The 21,157-nt window shown below is 42.2% G+C and overlaps 3 protein-coding genes across 3 annotated transcripts; all 3 read left to right on the top strand.

The window, feature by feature from the left end:
* The first annotated feature begins 2,201 nt into the window (after positions 1-2,201).
* On the top strand, positions 2,202-7,388 carry LOC134623332 (signaling lymphocytic activation molecule-like). The gene is made up of 6 exons (XM_063468478.1): positions 2,202-2,503; positions 2,640-2,954; positions 3,159-3,473; positions 4,734-4,847; positions 4,948-5,003; positions 5,822-7,388. The coding sequence occupies exons 1-6, from the start codon at positions 2,230-2,232 to the stop codon at positions 5,885-5,887; spliced, it is 1,140 nt and encodes a 379-aa protein (XP_063324548.1). The 5' UTR covers positions 2,202-2,229; the 3' UTR covers positions 5,888-7,388.
* Positions 7,389-8,995: 1,607 nt separating this feature from the next.
* On the top strand, positions 8,996-17,269 carry LOC134623331 (NACHT, LRR and PYD domains-containing protein 12-like). Its single transcript, XM_063468476.2, has 6 exons — positions 8,996-9,035; positions 13,398-15,309; positions 16,211-16,387; positions 16,567-16,815; positions 16,896-17,066; positions 17,176-17,269. The coding sequence occupies exons 2-6, from the start codon at positions 13,487-13,489 to the stop codon at positions 17,267-17,269; spliced, it is 2,514 nt and encodes an 837-aa protein (XP_063324546.2). The 5' UTR covers positions 8,996-9,035; positions 13,398-13,486.
* Positions 17,270-19,945: 2,676 nt separating this feature from the next.
* LOC135932377 (NACHT, LRR and PYD domains-containing protein 1b allele 5-like) lies at positions 19,946-21,038 on the top strand (the record flags this gene model as incomplete). Its single annotated transcript, XM_065469835.1, has 4 exons — positions 19,946-20,195; positions 20,314-20,573; positions 20,701-20,817; positions 20,897-21,038. Coding segments are annotated over exons 1-4 (769 nt in total), but the record flags the coding sequence as incomplete, so codon positions are not given.
* Positions 21,039-21,157: the final 119 nt, after the last annotated feature.

Below are 21,157 nucleotides of genomic sequence, written 5' to 3'. Positions count from 1 at the left end.
CATATTAAAACATATCAGGTCCCCCATAAGGAGAATCATGTGCTAACGGCTGTCTAAATGACTCGGGTAAAGTTTGTAGCATGCGTGCTTGTTGTTTTTGTCTTTGCACTAGGATGATGTCGGCGTAAATGTGCAGTCATATTCGTTGTGTTCCCACTAGAGCTGTCAGCGTTAATCTCGTTAAAAGGACATTAACGCCATAATGCGACAAATCTCCGTTAACGAGTTACCGCGGATCGCCCCGTGCGTGGGGCTGTACGGCGTCAACACGTTAACAAGCTAACTGCGTTTACGCACTAGTTCACACCAATTGAGCATTGCGTGGCACATCCGACTTACTGTTTTACTTTTGTCCATGACATGCTTACCATCAGGGTCATACGTCACATGAAAACCAAGATAGTTCCAAACGCCAGATCTGAATGAGGGTGGGGGAGGTTCAATTTTGGGTAGCGTTGAGGCAGTTGCCATGTTGCAACGAGCTTAGCTTCTGTCTTGCTAGCTTGCGCTGCGCTCAGTGGATCTGCACTCGACAGTGCAGCCTAGGCGGATAAGTCGAACGCAGATCCACTGAGCACTCCACACAGACAGCATCGTCAGAAGAAAAGTTGATAAAATAAATAAAAAATTTTGTATTGTTCGATACACATGCATACCGAACCGAAAGCACTGTATCGAACGGTTCAATATCGATACGAGTATCGTTGCACCCCTAATGTATATATATACACATATATATATATGTATGTATGTGTGTGTGTGTGTGTGTGTGTGTGTGTGTGTAAATGTATATATACTTATATAATGCTTATATAATATATATATAATGCTTATTTGCTGATTAGATTGTTTTATGAGAGGCCCAGACTTCAGTGTTCAGGCTGACAGGAAACTGCATGCTTTTGCAAAACAAGAGCTGCAGGCACAAAGTGAAACTAAGTAGAGTGTTTGATCGAAACTTAAAGTGTGTGTGACGTCTAGAGGAAGAATATAAATAACCAGGCTCCTGTTTCTGCTTGAGACTTAGGCTGGCGTGTCTGTGTGCCTGCTCGGTCTCCATATTCCGGAATATGTAAAATTAAAGATCATTTTTAAGTTAGACCACTTTGAGCCGTGTCTTTCTTGGCCATTCAAGAATGCAAAGAACTGGATTTAATATTTGGTGCCGTGACAAGAGAACTGTATATTTAAACATTACCACATTATTAAATTATTTTTATTTTCTTCCTAGAGTAATCACTTGTTTGCTCAATCGACACAAGAGCACTTCCAATTCACCATTTTAAAACTACTTCACCAACGTCACTCTATTGTCAGGAACTTTCCAGAGCTATTCCTCACTTCAAGCTTTAAGTATGTTAAATCTAGCATTTATGTCATGTATTCACATTCATGAATATAAGCATATCTTTGTTGCATTCATGTTATGTGTTCATATTAATTGAGTGTAAGCTGATTCTTCATTGCATATGTATTTTTATAATCAGGTTTAATTCATGCCTCTTTGCACTGAGCTGTGGATTCAAACTGTCTCACTTCTGCTTCTCTCCAAAAATAATTTCACATGTAACAATTTGTATATGTGTGTTTTCTATTCATTAATGTAATTGTTAGTTTATTTATTTCTTTAATATATATAATGTATATACATGTATATATATATATATATATATATATATACACTTTTTACAAACAATTCTGGTTCATCCGTTTCACTCAACGATCTGCTTTCACCCTTCTCATTCTTCATTGCCTTCATGCTTTTTCCGCGATGTGAGTATGAAAACAAAGGCACTGCGCATGCGCATATTACCGATATTCTATCGCAATATTTCATTTTCTTATAGTTGCCTATCATTATACCGGTATTACCGTGAACGGTATGATATGGCCCAGCCCTAATATCAAGTCACAGCAACATCACGAAGAAGGTGCAGAAGTACCTGAGAGATGAGCTCGGGAAGATTCGGAGGGTGAAGGTAACAGTGATCCTGGTGGTAACTGGAGTGCTCAGTGAGGTGACCCCCCCAGCTAGATGAGTGACTCCAGCAGATCCCACGAACAACATCTGAGATGTCTGTGCAGGAGAGCGCAGTCCTAGTAAAAGCTCAGCTCGATGACCAAAACAAAGACTTTCTGCACGTCGAGCAGGGAATTATTGGAAATGTTATTTAATTAATTTCTTTCTCCTCTTTAGGCTTTGTATGTTCTGAAGGATCACAAATAATCATGAAGGCTGGAGAGACTGTGACTTTACAAGTTATTAATACATGGCATCAAACTCAGGATTACCTTTGGCTGTATGGGCGACATTACCCAGAGACAATTACCATCGTAAACAGAGGACACGTCATCATTGGAACCAGATTTACAGACAGGCTAAACACAGACGTGAACACGGGATCGATCACCATCTCAAACCTCACCGTCCATGACACCGGAGTATTTTCGTTTTTTACACTAAACAGAGTCCTGAAAGAAGCGTTTGACCTCATTGTCCACGGTAAGTAATAAATAACTGTTTCCTGTCTCTGAATGTTTTAGATTTTTGAGAATCTGTGCTGCATCAAAATTCTAAAATGAAAACAAAACAACAATTTTATTTGTGCATTTTTTTGTGATTTCTCTTTAAAATCCAGATAATGCTATTGATGTTACTGAGGTTGATGTTCTGGAGGGGAACGATGTCACTCTGGACCCTAAACTAGGGCGACTGAAAAACCACCAAGTCAGATGGATGCAGGGTGAAAGCTGTGTTGGAGAGCCCATAGTTGTGTTTGAAAATAATATGACCTCTATTAAGGAAAGCTTTGAGAGTCTTCTGCTGCTGAACCCGTGCACTGCAGAGCTCACCTTCATCGGCATAACCAAAGACCTTTCTGGGAGTTACTGTGTCAGGATAGAGGACTCTGGGTTCGTGGAAACAACGACAAAGTTTTTCATCACTGTCTATGGTGAGTAAATGTTCTTTGTGTCATCACTGAGAAGCATGATAACGGTGATGGTTGTTGTTCTTGTTGAACCAGTAAAACCTGTTATATATGCTGACATCACACATGTAATCTAACCATGTGACTGTTCAGGTACAACAGCAGCACTTTCCTTCTTAGATCCTGTTTCTGTTCCACACATCACTGAAGCAGCACTTTCCTTCTTAGATCCTGTTTCTGTTCCACACATCACTGAAGCCCAGACCGACATTACAGCAAAGACCAGCATTGAAACCCAGTCAGCTGTCAGTGGGATCTGCTCTGCAAGATGTTGGGTAGAGAATTCATTCAATGTCATCCTGTCATGGCACAGAGGAAGTGAGATTATAATGAATACTAGTGACCCAGATGTCTCCAACAACCTAACCCTCACTCTGGAGATCCAGAATGAATCCATCTACAGCTGCAGGGCAGAAAACCCTGTCAGTAACAAGACTGCTGCCCTCAACTCCAGACTGTGGTGTTCAGCTCATGACATCACAGGTACTGTGTGTGTGTGTGTGTGTGTGTGTGTGTGTGTGTGTACGGGTTCGTACTATCCTGGTGGGGACCAAAATCTGACTTTTACTATCCTGGTGGGGACTTTCTGCACCGTGGGGACCAAAATCCAGGTCCCCTCGGGGTTGAAAGCAATTTTCACACTCAAAATGCAGTTTTACTGTCAGGGTTACAATTAGGTTATGGTTAGGTTTAGGGTAAGGGTTAGGGTTAGGCATTCATTTTTAATGGTTAGGGTTAGGGTAAGGGGCTAGGGAAAGCATTATGTCAATGGGATGTCCCCACGAGGATAGCAAACCAGACATGTGTGTGTGTGTGTGTGTGTGTGTGTGTGTGTGATGTACTGACATAAACATTACATGTGGTTGTCTCTGAACACAGTGTGGTGGTTCAGTTACATGAGAAAAGACTGAAGAAGCATCAATATGTTCCTGATTTTAGGAAGAACGTTTCTGTTGGGCAGCCTTCGTTGTGTGGAGCAGAAACGTGGCCGCCTGAAACACTGGAACCTGCTCTCAGTGAAAAGGAAACTTAGATGTGCGTCTTAAACTTTAAGCTTCGTTCTTGGTTGAATAAAGCTCCGGTACTGTTGCAGAGCAGGCTGTCAGTACTCAGAGTGAGGACAGAGCCAGAGTACCAGTGCTGTGCCCTGAGCCGTCCATCCGTGCTAACCACCGTGCTACTGGTTCCAAATAAATGAGCGCATCTTTCAGAAGTGATTGAAATATTGTCACTTTCTCAAACTAACGATGTTTGATTATCGTGAACATGTTTTTTCTGTATTTACTTTTGTTGGGTGCCTTCAGTGCACTCTGCACTTACCCACTGATACAGAGGCATCCAGAGTGGGCGTGTCACGGAAGATCCATTCAAATACTCATGTCAGTTCATTTATTTGGCACATTTTAACCAGGGGTCCATCGCAGGTGATTAAACATTCATTTGAAACTGATTTGAATAATCAAATGTCCAAAAGTATAAAATTATTTATTGATTTTTATTATTAAAATTAATCTTCTTTACAACTTTTGCACACATGCAGGGTTCAGTGGTTGATGTTTGTTGTGTCTTCATCTTGTGACTTTATGAGAAACATGTTTCCTGTTGTTGTGTAACTGAGTGTGAACGACATGAAAATCATCTCAGTTTAAAACTGAACTTTATTAAACTGAAACTAATTTTAATCATATCTGTATCATTAACACCTTAAAGAAGAGTAAAACTAATATTTGAATTTATTTACAGGTGACACAGGATGGATTATTGGAGTGATTGTAGGGGTGGGAGCGCCTGTTGTAATGGTCCTGGTGATTGTTGCTGTTCTTCATTGCTACAGGCAAAGAAACAGAAATTCAGGAAGTATGTGAATGTAAATCTTTGCTATTCATCATGTTTTCATGATTATCTTTTACTTATAAAATTTCCTGTTACACACATTTGTTCTTTATTTCTTATCTAGATAATAAGTCTTCACTAGGGATGCGAGAACAACCCACCAACAACCCAAACCTCCAGGTATCCTCCTCTGTTTCATATCATAAACTTGGTCAGTCTTTTCATTAAATGCAGTTGTTTTCACACATGAACTTAACAATTTCAGGAAAATCACATTTTCCACAGTTGCTCTTTCTCACACAAAAATAAACTTCTTCAGATTAAATCTCAGTCCAGCAAATATTCTGGTTTAGAAAAAGAACGACACATGAAGTCCACCTGCTGTGGATTCACGGTACAAATGCAGGGCTGTTCTTCGATGTGTCACAGGGACTTTGAGGACATGTTCAGTATTTGTGTTCTTACCATCAACTGCCAGGTCAGCTAAGATGTAGCCTAGCAGACAGCTAGCTGCCACCTGTCAGTCAGAGAGGCCACGCCCCTGACGGTGATATTCAGTGAGCTATGTGCAGGGTGGGCTGATACTGCTGTGCCTCTTAGTGAACACAAAGGTCTTCAACTGTAAACTCTGCAGGACAACGACTAAAGCACAACACAACATGTGACCTGCTCTAAGTCCTGTAGACGAGTCCATGTGTTGTTTATGCTCTAAGAGTCTGCTGCAGCTTCTTTTGTGTGACATGAACTTCCTCTGTTCTTTGGTTAGCACGTTTAATCTAACAAACGTTCATTACTGACATGTTTTAGTGAAGGAAAAAACATCTGTTACTTTAAATAAATCTGTGATAAATGTCCCACAGTTACATTTAGTTTGGTGGCTGCAGGGCCCTGAGAAATGAGCTCAGTGTCTCACGAGCACTTTATTTTGGTGATTGTGTTTATGTGATCTGGAGGGTGAGACGTGAAATGTTTAACGGGGACTTTATGTTCTTTTTCAGGGCAGTGATGAACCTCTGCTCCTAAACAGCAGAGAACGCAACTATCGAACGAGAAATGATGAGTGAGACGTCATCAAAGTAACAGCTCACAGACACCCCGACGGTCCAAAATCAGGCTAAAGATCAGTTATGTCGGGGCGATCGTGGCTCAAGAGTTGGGAGTTCGCCTTGTATTCGGAAGGTTGCCGGTTCGAGCCTCAGCTTGGACAGTCTCAGTGTCCTTGGGCAACACACTTCACCCGTTGCCTACTGGTGGTGGTCAGAGGGCCCGGTGGCGCCAGTGTCCGGCAGCCTCGCCTCTTTCAGTGCGCCCTGTGTAAAGCGCTTTGGGGTCTTTAGGGACTAGTAAAGCGCTATACAAATACAGGCCATTTACCATTTTATATTACATTGTTAATGTGGTGACTTATGCTCCAGCGTACCTTTGAGCAGACTGCTGAATGATATTTTAAAACAGACGGTGTCATTTTAACGTTATGTCTAAGTGGACTAGTGTGTCCTGGTCTACAGCAGCAAACTCGTTGTATGATGGCTGCATTTGGTTTGTAACTATTTTTTTGTTTTTCAGTCTACGACCAACTGCTATGAACTATTTGTCAATACAGCAAACATGAGATGAGGTAACACTGTGAAAGGTGTCCTGTCTGGCTTCCTCCTGTGATGTTAGTTCATTTACTTCATATGCAGACGTTCTCCTTCATTTCTGGTTTAGCAGCGCAGACTTCTCCACGCGAACACTGTCACCATCGACCCCATGATCCACGTCAAAGTGGAGAAATAGGGAAACTTCAGTAAGCAGATTTCAGGTTGCAATCAGGACCCCATCGATTTACAGCCATTTAGATTCACACTTTGAGGTAAAACTTACAAATGCTCACTGTCATGATTCATATTCCAGAAGGGGTCATAAGGTTCATCAGTGATACTGCATACAGAGATCATGGGGGATCCAGCTTTGGGAATTGGGGTAAATTTAAAACATCCCCGTGTCCGTACGACACTAAAACGTTGTTGTATTATGTTCACATGTTCAAATTAAAGCCACATTACAATTACATACATAACAAATGGCGACTGTGCACACTTCATAATCTGATAGTAATTTTGCATGTGCACTTATTTACCTTTTAACACTCGTTAGTGAATGAAGCCCGTTCTCTTTGTGTATATAATGTGTACAAGCGTCTCTTTGTGTCATACTATTTTTATTCGGCTACATTTTTATTGCTTTATCTGGATGATGTTTGTATTTGTAAAGTCTTTTTGGAATATTGGTTATTAAAGTTCTCTATAATAATGTAAACAGTGACAGTTACTGTAGGACTGAGAGGCTGTACCAGGATAAAGAGACGTTTAGTTAGCTGCTCTTTATAAACTATGTTTCTGGTGCTACATAAATATAAAACTGAGTAACTCACACGTTTTCTATTCTGTACCATTGACCCTGCCTGCTGCTGCAAACACAGAGCTGTGTTAGCTTCTCAGGTGCTTTTGATGCCTTCATGTCTTACAAATTTTTAAATATATTTTAGAATTTATGTAGTTTTACTTGTTTTTTTGGCCTCTTTTTTAGCATGCATTTTTGAACTCTGTTATATTATGGGATCGATGTGCCTTCAATAAACTGCTGTTATAATCAATGATCAGTGACTAATTCTTGAGTGAGTCTTTTTGTGAATCCTCTCCCTCCCCTGGGTCTCTACATTCTGTTTAAACAGAGGAGGCACCTATAGAGTGACAGTTTCACATTACATGGCTGTTAACGCAAAATATTGTATTAAACTGGGAAAATGATTTGCAGAGAATTAGACAAACTAAACCCTTTGAAGCAGTTTGAATCCTTTGCAGTGGAGCTGTGTGAATCATTTTTGTCTTTTATTATTATTTGTATGTGTATTTGTATGTATAAGCTGTTTTTATTTTGTTTGTTGTTTTTTGGGAGCACGATCATCACGACTCAGGCTGTTGCACTCTATTTATTTGTATTATTTATTACTTGTTATTCAGTTTCTTTGTTATTCTGTTTCTTTCGCTCCAGGACCATGTGCACATAATTTCGTTCCACCTCATGTAAACGTGAGGTGAATGACAATAAAGAATTCTTGAAAAGAAGCCAGCTGCGGTGGTTCAGGCATCCTGGTCAGGATGAAGTAGATGAGGCAGTTTGTGAAACTCTTTCCCTTTCAGGTGGCTCAGTGCATTTATCCAGGCACTGTAGTTTTACTTAAAAATCACAAAGCAAATGGGAGTGTGTGTGTGTGTGTTCCTGTCTAGCTATCTTTGTGAGGACCGGCATCTGCATTCTACTAAACTTGTGAGTACCAACAGTCACTTGTGAGGACACACTCGCTGGTTATCACAGGTTTAAAGGCCTTTTTGAGACTCAACATGTGGCTTTAGTTTCAGGTATACAATTAGGTTATGGTTAGGGTTGGGCATTCATTCTTAATGGTAAGGGTTATGGTAATGGGCTAAGGAAAGCATTGCCAATGAAGGTCCTCAGTAAGACAGCTGAACGGGCTTGTGTGTGTGTGTGTGTGTATGTCACTGATGTCCCAATGACAGCGTAACATCACACACTCATTTCATTCTCAACTACAGTGACAACAGCGCCACCTTGTGGCCAACCAGCAGAGCACTTCCCAGTTTTAATGTGTTTCACTCTAAATATGTCTTATGTTTCTTTCTGCTTCTGTTTCATTATTTACATGATGCAACTGTTGTACTTTGTACTCCATATGTTTTATTTAGTTTTTCATATTTTATCATCATAAGTACTCAAACTAGTCCAGTTCAAAGTTATTTCAGTGAACTTAAAGAATTTAAAAAGATAAATCTAGATGTGAAAAATACACATTTGAATAAACTGAAGTTAAAAAGAAAAGATAAAGATAAAAGCTAAAAAGAGATAAAACTTTATTATGAACTTCTATAAAATATAAATTTACAGGAAACCTTTAGTCTTTGTATGTTTAGGAGTGTGTTGTAATATCTATTCTCATTCCTCGTTTTATTCCGACAATAAGAATCAAACTTTGACGTCACTTCCGTGCTGTACAGCTTTTTAAAAAATGTAAACTTTATTTTTCACACACTCGCTTACAGAGGTGCAAAAACAAGGAAGTAGGATAGATTGGGTCAGCTGTGCAGTCTCGCCCAATCACAGCAGAGAGTGTGGGACAGAGGCGTGGAGTGACAGCAGCTGAGTGCAAAGGTAAGCTTGTTATATTTGTCTATGGAAACAGCTGCTTTCAAACAGCTTTAAGTGTATTAAAGAGAAATCAGCACAGACTCATGAGCGTGTCTGCTGTGTCATCTTTGCTGTTTCAGCTGTTATTGGACACAACCTGCAAACGTGTCTGTGATAAAAACGAGTGAACATGGTCACTGTTTGGGGAAGTAAAAGGTTTCTCATTTCCTCTGGTTTGGTGACTGGGACACGGTCTTTTTATGTTCGTGTCACTCAGACGTGGATCTGTCACAGACTGAATCTGGTAGGAAGTCATTTCAGGTCAGCCAGGAGTTTTTTTTTGTTTGTTTGTTTTTGTTGTTGTTGTTGTTTTAAGATTTACGCTTTGTTTTCAAATTAGTCTTATCACAAGAGGAAGTTTGTAATTTCCTGCGTGTGGTCAGACAAAGTCAGTCACTCAGCATGTTTTCTCAGTATCTCTAAAATCTAAGTATGTTCCACATTACAGAAGTCCTCATATATCAAAGCAGCAGCTCTGTGATTGTAACTGTGTTTAAAGTCCTCTCAGTCCTGCTGCAATGAGCCACAGGCTGGATCATCTGCATGTATCAAAATGTATAATAAACTTTTGTAGTTGGAGAACTAGCTACTATTCTTAATTTTAAAGAACGTTTTAAAGCATTTTTACACAAATTTTAATTAAATATTGTAAATATTATAGGAGGCCAATGTTGTGACCTGTAAAACCTCACTGAGGATGTAAGAGCCAAATTATGTGGACATTTTTGCATCTACTTTATTGTGTTTTATGCTCGATGGTTTGGGCCCCAAGAAGACTAGCAGCGGCTACTGTGGAAGCTAATGGGCTTCCTTATATATACAGGTCCTTCTCAAAAAATTAGCATATTGTGATAAAGTTCATTATTTCCTGTAATGTACTGATAAACATTAGACTTTCATATATTTTAGATTCATTACACACAACTGAAGTAGTTCAAGCCTTTCATTGTTTTAATATTGATGATTTTGGCATACATAACTCATGAAAACCCAAAATTCCTATCTCAAAAAATTAGCATATCATGAAAAGGTTCTCTAAACGAGCTATTAACCTAACCATCTAAATCAACGAATTAACTCTAAACACCTGCAAAAGATTCCTGAGGCTTTTAAAAACTCCCAGCCAGGTTCATTACTCAAAACCGCAATCATGGGTAAGACTGCCGACCTGACTGCTGTCCAGAAGGCCATCATTGACACCCTCAAGCAAGAGGGTAAGACACAGAAAGAAATTTCTGAACGAATAGGCTGTTCCCAGAGTGCTGTATCAAGGCACCTCAGTGGGAAGTCTGTGGGAAGGAAAAAGTGTGGCAGAAAACGCTGCACAACGAGAAGAGGTGACCGGGCCCTGAGGAAGATTGTGGAGAAGAACCGATTCCAGACCTTGGGGGACCTGCGGAAGAAGTGGACTGAGTCTGGAGTAGAAACATCCAGAGCCACCGTGTACAGGCGTGTGCAGGAAATGGGCTACAGGTGCTGCATTCCCCAGGTCAAGCCACTTTTGAACCAGAAACAGCGGCAGAAGCGCCTGACCTGGGCTACACTGGACTGTTGCTCAGTGGTCCAAAGTACTTTTTTCGGATGAAAGCAACTTTTGCATGTCATTCGGAAATCAAGGTGCCAGAGTCTGGAGGAAGACTGGGGAGAGGGAAATGCCAAAATGCCTGAAGTCCAGTGTCAAGTACCCACAGTCAGTGATGGTCTGGGGTGCCATGTCAGCTGCCGGTGTTGGTCCACTGTGTTTTATCAAGGGCAGGGTCAATGCAGCTAGCTATCAGGAGATTTTGGAGCACTTCATGCTTCCATCTGCTGAAAAGCTTTATGGAGATGAAGATTTCATTTTTCAGCACGACCTGGCACCTCCTCACAGTGCCAGAACCACTGGTAAATGGTTTACTGACCATGGTATTACTGTGCTCAATTGGCCTGCCAACTCTCCTGACCTGAACCCCATAGAGAATCTGTGGGATATTGTGAAGAGAAAGTTGAGAGACGCAAGACCCAACACTCTGGATGAGCTTAAGGCCGCTATCGAAGCATCCTGGGCCTCCATAACACCTCAGCAGTGCCACAGGCTGATTGCCTCCATGCCACGCCGCATTGAAGCAGTCATTTCTGCAAAAGGATTCCCGACCAAGCATTGAGTGCATAACTGAACATAATTATTTGAAGGTTGACTTTTTTTGTATTAAAAACACTTTTCTTTTATTGGTCGGATGAAATATGCTAATTTTTTGAGACAGGAATTTTGGGTTTTCATGAGTTATGTATGCCAAAATCATCAATATTAAAACAATGAAAGGCTTGAACTACTTCAGTTGTGTGTAATGAATCTAAAATATATGAAAGTCTAATGTTTATCAGTACATTACAGGAAATAATGAACTTTATCACAATATGCTAATTTTTTGAGAAGGACCTGTAAGTAAACCAATAAATCATCAATTAGTGGTCACTGCTGTACTTACTGTGAAATGCTTTTTAGCGTGCATTGTGGAGGCCAGTGGCGGTCCTAGCCTTGCACTGCTGTAACTGGAGCCTCGTCGTCTCTCTATATACTGGACTGTATGTAGCGGAGATGACAATAAAGTTTACTTTGACTTCAGCAGCGAGCAGGCGCACCGAGGGCTCTCGCGCTCACTTTTCACGTATAGAATTTCAAAAAAACATTGGTGCAAATTATAAGTCAGTATCATAATGTCTGGTGTTTTCGTGTTTGTTGTTTTGTTTTTATTTTGTTTTATTTTGTGAGTTGGTTATTAGACGCTGCTCCAGCCAGCAAGAGAATCCCCCGCCTCCCCTCCCTGTGCAGCAAGCAGCAGGCGCACCTCGCAAACGGAGGGCGTCCTTACTCCCAGCAAATGGATGATAGAAAACCGATCGGTGCCTATGCCATTCCCGATATGCGCTGCCATGATGTCGGGGCAGCATGAGTACGAGCAATTTTTTTTTCTTTTTTTTTGACGATGCCCGTGATACCGCCCCCCACCACTATGCCGCCCCGGGCAACCGCCCGTGTCGCCCGTATCAAAAACCGCTACTGGTGGAGGCGTGCACATTGAGCAACAGTCTGCTCAAGGTGCTTTATACTGTAAGGTCGACCCTACAATAATACATACAGAGAAAAACCCAACAATCATATGACCCCCTATAAGCAAGCACTTTGGCGACAGTGGGAAGGAAAAACTCCCTTTTAACAGGAAGAAACCTCCGGCAGAACCAGGCTCAGGGAGGGGCGGGGCCATCTGCTGTGATTGGTTGGGGTGAGAGAAGGAAGACAGGATAAAGACATGCTGTGGAAGAGAGACAGAGATTAATAACAGATATGATTCAGTGCAGAGAGGTCTGTTAACACATAGTGAGTGAAGAGGACTCTCCATTTACATGCACAAACTGGAGTCTATTAGATAGATATGATACAAACCACTGCAGTGCAGTACCTGTAATACCTACAGCGTGCTCTAATCGCTCTAATAGGATATTATGGTCGACAGTATCGAACGCTGCACTGAGGTCTAGCAGGACAAGCACAGAGATGAGTCCACTGTCAGAGGCCATAAGAAGATCATTTGTAACCTTCACTAAAGCTGTTTCTGTGCTGTGGGGCGGGTGGAGGTTTGTCCACAGCGGTCATGTCAGTGGGGGCATCCGGGGGTTTCTCTGTGAATGTCACATTCCCGTGGCAGCGTGCTCGCTGCTCGCTCAGATTTTTTCATTTTTTGCTGTAGAAAGAAGTTTTCTTGCCACGCAGAGTGTAGAGCGGAAACCGATGTTTTTGTCACTTTTTATGGACTAAAACTTAAAGTAATGTGATTACTTCCAGGCTTTAAACACTGCATGGTCGTACTCTCTCTCGCACCATATTATCCATTGTTGATCTGCACACGTCTGTTGCTGCCAAGGGCGTCACACACTTTACATTATTGTCATGAGACACTCTCACAATCAAAATCACAGTTTAGTAACGCAGCGTGCTTATAGGAAAGTAACAGTAATCTAACTACTTTTTTGCAATAGTAATCCCTTGTGTTACTTGTAACTCTTTACTGCCCGTCTCTGCCCACAAACATCACTTTTGTGTTGCAGTGTGATGATGGAGATGACTGCATTCACTCCAATCCACAAAGTCCTTAATTGCTCCTCTGTACTCCTCCTCATGTCTAATGATTAAGCCAACTGTTACATCCTCCTGAAATATTCTGAGGATGTATCTGTCACTGCTGTGCAGGAAGTCTGCTGTGTAGATGGTAATCCAACAATATGACTGATACGATTACACTGTGGTGCTCCAGGGAAAAGTACATTTTATTTTCTCCTTGCTTTCAGGTTTTATATTCCTTTTAGGATTCCAGAGACAAAAGGACAAGAGGTGACAGGAGAACTAAGTTCAGTGTGGAGAAGATAGAGCTGCTAACATGGAGCAGGATAAAGTCGTGGAGAGTGTTAAACAAAAGCTTAAAGACCATCTCCAGGAAAAGTTTACCTGGATAAATGAGGGCACATCGGATAGTCGGTCTCGACTTGACAGCGTCTACACAAAACTCTACGTCACTCAGCAGGTTCAGGAATTTGGTTCCATATCACATGAGATTCTAGATCACTTTAATGTCCCACATCTGCAGTCATCATTTTCACAGGTGAACGATCAACAGATCAATTTCCTAAATATCTTTAAACCAGGAAGAATTCATGTTCAGCAACAACCAGCAAGAGACAAGACAATCCAAAGAGTGATGATGAAAGGCATCGCTGGCATTGGAAAGACATTTGCTGTCCAAAGCTTTGCTGTAAACTGGGCTGAAAGAAAATCTAACCAGCACATTGATTTCATCTTTGTGCTCCCCTTTAGAGAGCTGAACATGCTCAGAGATGCCGACTACAGTCTGCTGCAGCTTCTCCTTCACTTCTACCCTGAAATAAAACCCCTAGAAGGTACACAGCAGCTTGTTCACAAGCAAGTGCTGTTCATCTTCGATGGTTTGGATGAAAGCAGATTTCCACTGGACTTTGATGGAGCTGTGAGAATAAGTGAAATAGATGAAAGATCAACAGTCGATGTGCTGCTGACCAACCTCATCCAAGGCAACCTGCTGCCTCGCGCTCTGCTCTGGGTAACATCCAGACCTGCAGCTGCCAGTCAGATACCTTCTAAATACATTGACCAGATGACAGAAGTCCAAGGTTTCACTGAGCAACAAAAAGAGTCGTACTTTAGGAAGAGATTCAGGACTGCTAATCAGGCAGGAGAAATCCTGTCTCGTCTTAGAGGAATGATCAGCTTCTATTTCATGGGCCATATCCCAGTGTTTTGCTGGATCATCGCTGAGGTGTTTAGGAAAGGATTGAGTAATGAGAGGAGCCGCAGCATCACAACGATGACAGAGCTGTACATTTATTACTTACTAATTCAAACACAAAGAACAAGACAGAAATATGCAGGGAAAAGCTCCAAGAAGAGGTCCAAACAGAAGAAGTCTCAAACCCAGAACTCTGCCATGCTTTTAAACCTGTCCAAGTTGGCATTTGAACAGCTGCAGAAAGGAAACATCATATTCTATGAAGACGACCTCACAGAAAGTGGCATCGATGTTGATGAAGCGTCAGTGTTTTGTGGATTTTGCTCAGAGATTCTTAAGGAAGAACGAGGCCTGTACAAGAAAAAGATGTTCAGCTTTGTGCATTTAAGCTTTCAGGAGTTTCTTGCAGCTCTCTACATGTACCACTGCATCCTGTCGGACAACCTCAGTACTTTGAAGTCTTTCCTGGGTGTTGATCCGACAGATCTGAGCTTTCTGGATTTGCAGAAAAAGGTTGTGGATAAAGCTTTGCAAAGCGAGAAAGGTCAGTTCGATCTGTTTCTGTGTTTCTTCCTTGGATTTTCTCTGGAGTCCAATCAAACAATGCTGCAGAGTTTACTGCCACAGGTAAAGAGCAGCTCGGACACCACCGAAGAGATGAAGGGATACCTGAAGAATTTCCATGTCAAAGACATCCCACGAGAGAGGTACATGAACCTTTTCCTCTGCAAGTTTGAGCTGAAGGAAGAGAGATTTCAGGATGACATCAGAATGTATCTGGATTCAGGAGCAAAGCTCTCGACCATCGACTGTGCAGTACTGTCGACCATGATGCAGATATCAGGGGAAGTGCTCGAGGAACTTGATCTGACAAATTCTGTTACACCGTTTATTGGGACTGAGAAACTTGTCCAGCAAATGAAGAACTGCAAGAAGGCTGTGTAAGTAGTTCACATGATATTTAAAATAAAGTATTAAATATGTTTAAACTGTCCTGAGTTCAGTTCCACCATCAGGGGTCTTTCTGTGTGGAGTTTGCATGTTCTCCTTGTGTTTGCGTGGGTTCTCTGCGCGTACTCTGGCTTCCTCCCACAGTCTGAAGAAATGCAGTTAGTGGGGATAATGGGGGAAATCTAAATTGGTGTGAATGGTTGTCTGTGTCTATGTGTTAGCCCTGTGACAGACTGGTGACCTGTCCAGGGTGTACCCCACCTCTCGCCCTAAGACAGCTGGGATGGGCTCCAGCGCCCAGCGACCCTGAAAAGGAGAAGTGGAAGAGAGAGGATGGATGTTTGAATTTATTTCCATCAAATAGCCAAAACTAAGAGATCACATTAGCTTTGTGTCAGATGTAATCTCGCTGGTTTCGCAACAACTCTGTCTCTGACAAATTTCCAAACTTCCAGAAACACATTATTGCTCAGTGTTGCTTCTACTGTTTGGCTCAACGTTTTATTGACCAACAGCATCGAACAAGGATTAAATCTCACAGTTAATGTCATGTACAAAGATTTGAACCATCCAACTCTGTTTGATTTGTAGTCCATCACAATTTTATGTAAATATTAAACAGTCAAGGACTGTGTCAAAAAATAAAGGAAATAAAAACATCGGAAAAATGTTTTCAAATAATTATGGAATTTTCAAGCAAACTTGTGACACCACAATGAGTGAAACAGAAATGATCCAGTTCCTGATGGAAGCTCTGTTAGATTTAAAGTTAGGTCAGAACTACATCAGGTGTGATACACATAAAACCACATTGGTGTGACCTTGTAGCACTTTCTATGATTATCTGGGATTTGATGAATAAATATTTTTGCTTTTGTTCCGATTCTGCAGACTCAAGAACGATCAGTTAAGCAAAGATTGCTTAGACGTGCTGCTGTCCATTCTTCAGTCAGCGGACTCTTGTTTAACAGAGCTCAGCCTGGTGTATTTTTCTAACGTCAGTGATGGTTTTCCTTCTGATCTCTTTGCTGGACTGGAAGGTCCTGACTGTAAACTGGAGACACTGAGGTCAGTTTAAAAACGGTTTCTGCAGGTTAAAACTTCTTTAGTGAAATTCTTTCAAAATCTGAAATCTTTATGTAACTACAGTCATGTACCATACGACGACTAAACTACGGTAACTGACCTCAGTACATCTAAACAGTCGTCTCTACATTAGTTTCTAAACTGGTGTGTGTTTCGTACAGGTTATCTGGGTTTTCTCTAGACTGTAGGGACTGTCACAGACTGGTTTCTGTCCTTCGATCACACCTGTCACCTCTGAAGGCACTTGATTTGATTAACTGCTTATGCAGTTATTCAGAGGATTACAGTGGATATTATACAAATGATGTGAAGACCATTGGAAACTGTGGAGACTTCAGTGATGAGTCACACCTGCTGACTGTGATTCCTTCTGCCTTGATTGGTCCAGTCTGTAAACTGGAGCGGTTCAGGTACCTGCAGTTAGTGGAAGGATCATTTTTCATTTTCTCTCTGCAGGTTATGATGTTCAGATGTTTTGCTTTGTTTGCAGCATGCCTGGTTGTTTCCTGAAAAATAACTGCTGGCAGGTGTTTGCCTCCGTTCTCAGCTCTAACTCCCAGCTGAGAGAGCTTGACCTCAGCTGCAACGACCTGAAGGATGTAGGTGTGCAGCTGCTGTCTGTTGGACTTGGGAGTTTAAACTGTAGCCTGGAAACACTGAGGTACTGATGGCAGCTCGAGCTCCATGGAGTCCAAATACTCTGCAACATGTGTGGTAACAGTGAAGAGTAGCAAAGCCTTTTGCTTTAGTAAGAGCTATTTTCTCTCCAGGCTGTCATGTTGTGGGATCACAGAGGAAGGTTGTGTCTCTCTGGCCTCAGCTCTGAAGTCCAACCCCCTCCCACCTGAGAGAGCTGGGACCTGAGCTACAACCATCCTGAGTGTCAGGAGTGAAACTGCTGTCTGAACGACTGGAAGACCCAGAATGTAGACTGGAAACGCTCAAGTCGGTACACTGTGTAGTATATACAGGTTATATATAGCTCCCTAAACTATGTTTTTCTAATATGTGGCTGTTTATCCAGAAAATGTTGCTGTATGGCTAGAACTGCTTAACCAGCTGATTGCAGACCTTCATCGACTGTCTTGGTTGTGTTCAACAGTCTGTGGACTGATTTCTGTGTCAGGGACTCGAGACTAGTTTGACCCCAACATCCAAACCACATGGTGGTCCTCTTTGGTCCAGCAGCTTGTTCAAGCTAAGGTGAACATGTTGAACCACAGTCCAATGTGACCTGACATCAGTCGCTGTTACCTCTGCAGCTATGAAGTTTAAGTGAAGTTACACTCAGTTAACCTGGGCTGTAGTAAGGAGCGAGGAGATTGTAGCAGGTCCTGGTGTCCCCATCAGCAGACCAGACTGAGATTTAAGAACTTATGTGAAACATTTTAAAACATGTGATCATGTTCCAAAGATTTTCTGTTTACATTCACATCACACGTTCATGCTTTAAAGTTCACGTCTCTTTATTTGCTCCAAAGCTGAGACCTTTCTGCTTCTCTGCCTCAGTGTGGACCACAATGAAGAGCACTGGGTCGACCCACAGCTTCTGAACAAGTGTAAGTGTCACTGAGTTTCTCTATAACATCGACTGAGCTGAAGCTTAACTCACTGCATTTCTTTCATAGATGCCTGTGATCTCACATTCGACCCCAACACTGTGAATAAACAGCTGCTTCTGTCTCAGTGCAACAAGAACGTGAGCTACACTCATGAACAGCAGTCGTATCCTGATCATCCAGAGAGATTTGACCAAACGAGTCAGGTGCTGTGTCGAGAGGCTCTGACTGGGCGCTGCTACTGGGAGGTGGACTGGGAAGCATTTGTGAATATTGGTGTTGCATATAAGAGCCTACCGAGGAAGGGACACTGGGACATAGAAATTGACCGTAGTGACAGAAGCTGGTGTTTCAGCATCACCTCGGTGAAGGGTTACTCCTTCCGACACAACCTTAAGGAAACCTTTATACGGGTCCCACACGTTGACATCCAAGCATTCCTGGTCACTCCAAAGAGACTGGGACTGTTTCTGGACTGGCCAGCCGGCACTCTGTCCTTCTACTTGGTGTCTGACCACACAAAAACTCTCATCATACCTTCCACACCACGTTCAGCGAGCCTCTCTACCCAGCATTCACTGTTCGTTTAGGATCCTCTTTGACCCTGTGCAGGGTGGTGAAGATGGAAACTGTGAGTATTCTCGCTGCTCTCATGGTGTCACAAGTTTGTGTGACTGGAGAAAATATTTTACTTTCCCTCTCTGGATCTTTAGACTCGTTCAAGCTTCAACCTGAGATGAGAAAAGAAAGAACAGGCATTTCATACAGGTACGACACGCAAGCCTCGATGTTCCCACTCTAAACTTTAAACTTGGATACAGAGTGCATTCAAAGAAAAGCATTAACAAAATGTGTGATTGTCAGATTGTGTTGGTCTTAAAGTTTAAAGCTGTATGACAGACAGCAGACCGCTGTCAACAACTCAGTAGGAAAAGGTTCAGTCTTGCTTTCAGTGCTTATTAAATATTTTCAGAGCTTTACCTTCCCACCAGACCTGTAGTGAAAATGTATGATTTTATATTTATTTATGCTTTATGGTTTACCAATGTCTTACTAACAGTATCCTGACCCCGCCCTCAAAGAGCAGATGAACAGCTGAAACAGGAAACACTAGTTAATGTTGTTGCACAGTAGAAGTTTATCATCTCATCCATGTGGTGGCAGGTGTATCTGCTCATGGTAAAGACGCTGGTTTGCTTGTTGTTCCATTAACATCCTAAGACCCAAACTCTTCCATGGATTTTTTATTTCTCTTTGCTGTTTGGGCTGATTGGCACCTGATGAATGTAAAAACAAAGAATTACCAGATATATATATTTTTTACCTGATTTTTGTTTCTGAGAAAAATGAGATCCACATATGAGGACATTCGTTTTAATTTCAGTAGAACAGAGGCAATATAACGTCCTCGTGAGTGGATATCAGGCCCTTGTAGAGCAAAATTTAGTATTTTGGTCTAGACAACCCAAAATATGATGTCCACATATGTGGACCGCCAGGTCCTAGGAGGTTAAGTGAATTGGCATAGCATTCACTCTCCTCATGTTTAACCTAACCACCACACTTACATGCTGTTCTGATCACACAGCTGATAGTTCCTGCTGCGTTCTTCTATGTTTGTTGTTTAACGCTGGCAGTTTTCAATCCCTGTTAACCCCGATCCGCATCTGAAAATTTCCTCTTATTCCCAGGTTAATAGTAACTAATAGGAAGACATTTAGTCATCGCCATGACCACACCCAGCCTTGTCTGATCTCCACCCACTCACATGGGTAGCTGCACCTCCCTGAGCTGTTCCTGTCAGCGGCCTTTTCCTGTTAAAAGTTATTTCTTCTCATGATCACCAAGTGCTGCTCCTAGAGGATCATTTTATAATTTGAGTTCTCTCACTAATATTGTAGGGTTTGTACTTCGTAATTTAAAGCACATTGAGACGAATAACTATATAAACAAAAATTAAATTGAATTAAAAGCTACAGCAATGAGCTCCATATTGAAGCATTGTGTGTCGTTCAGGTTCCTGTTTCCCGGTCCAGGGTTGTTCCAGTGTTCTTTGACTGGTCTGGTGTTTGATGTGACTGGTGAGAGTGAGGTCACCTACAAGACTCTGATCTGGGATCCTCTGGTTCTCCAACCAGCGCACAAAGTGGCCGGAGGCCCGCTGTTCGGCATCGAGTGTCCTCAGGACTCTATACGTCAGCTGCACCTCCCACACTGTGAACCTGAGCCGGGTAAGGACGCCACTGAACCACCTGAAGGAGAATTAAACCTGCAGAAAATGCTTTGATTTGCTTTCTATGAAAAGTTTCTGGAGGCTGTTGCAGTGAATGAAGCTGTGTGTTTTCCCAGCACTGGTCTCTGACAGCATCTCTGTGGTCCACATCACGGATGATGGCATGAGCATCATACAGCCTCTGGAGATCACTGAAACTCACGTGGTCGTGGACGTCCCTCACCTCTCTGCCTTTGGCCTCGTCTGGGATCTCGCTAAGCGGTTTTTCAATTACATGACGAAACCCGTTCGTGGCCAAGTCCTGCTCTTCCTGAGAAACAGGCCACGCCCCATCCTCAGTGTGATGCTGCTCCCAGGAAACGTCCCTCTGCACGACGTATGACTTTATCATGAAATCATTAAATGGCTTCTGCATGAATAAATCCTCTGATTGTTCTGTATCTGTTTGCTTTGAAGCTCTGAAACTATTCATGCACTAAGAAAATGTTGTGATGTCTCTAAAGGTGAAAGTGCAGCACGCTGCTTCAGAGTACATCGAAGCGCCGTCCTTCTGTTATTTCCACAAAGGTCAAAAGTACAGTCTGAGCAGCGCCCCGCACGACTTTAAAATACAGCCTGCAGTGAGTATCAGTGGCTGAGTGTCAGCAGACAGTTGATCCACAAAGCTGTTTTAAATTGTGCGTTTCCATTTCGCTTCAGCGTGCAGAGTTTTTTGAAAATTACGGACCAAATTACCACCCGACCTTTGAGATCATCCTGACAACGAACGCAGAGGAAGTGATGCTGATGGTGCAAGATCCCGAGGAGACACGAGTGTGGGAGCATGACCTTCATCTGCCCGGTGAGCCTTAACTCAGCACAGCACAAACTGAAACCTGACACAGATCCAACCTGCTGTCCTGCTCAGAATCACTGATCTGATTTGTAGAAATGTTGCTCTGAAATGTGCTCACTGTGCTG

The sequence above is a fragment of the Pelmatolapia mariae genome, unplaced genomic scaffold (assembly GCF_036321145.2).
Source record: "Pelmatolapia mariae isolate MD_Pm_ZW unplaced genomic scaffold, Pm_UMD_F_2 NODE_ptg000565l+_length_21157_cov_1, whole genome shotgun sequence".
Taxonomy (NCBI): Eukaryota; Metazoa; Chordata; class Actinopteri; order Cichliformes; family Cichlidae; genus Pelmatolapia; species Pelmatolapia mariae.
The sequence above is the reverse complement of the archived record's forward strand: the minus strand, read 5'-3'. Positions and strand labels throughout refer to the sequence as shown.

What these genes read in the sequence shown, in the direction of transcription:
- LOC134623332 (XM_063468478.1), top strand. Translation starts at nt 2,230, where the DNA reads ATGAAGGCTGGAGAGACTGTGACTTTACAAGTTATTAATACATGGCAT. An exon ending in GTTTTTCATCACTGTCTATG is followed by an intron (nt 2,955 to 3,158) that starts GTGAGTAAATGT and finishes TTTCCTTCTTAG; the next exon opens with ATCCTGTTTCTGTTCCACAC. An exon ending in TTCAGCTCATGACATCACAG is followed by an intron (nt 3,474 to 4,733) that starts GTACTGTGTGTG and finishes ATTTATTTACAG; the next exon opens with GTGACACAGGATGGATTATT.
- LOC134623331 (XM_063468476.2), top strand. Translation starts at nt 13,487, where the DNA reads ATGGAGCAGGATAAAGTCGTGGAGAGTGTTAAACAAAAGCTTAAAGAC. An exon ending in AAGAACTGCAAGAAGGCTGT is followed by an intron (nt 15,310 to 16,210) that starts GTAAGTAGTTCA and finishes CCGATTCTGCAG; the next exon opens with ACTCAAGAACGATCAGTTAA. An exon ending in TGTAAACTGGAGCGGTTCAG is followed by an intron (nt 16,816 to 16,895) that starts GTACCTGCAGTT and finishes CTTTGTTTGCAG; the next exon opens with CATGCCTGGTTGTTTCCTGA.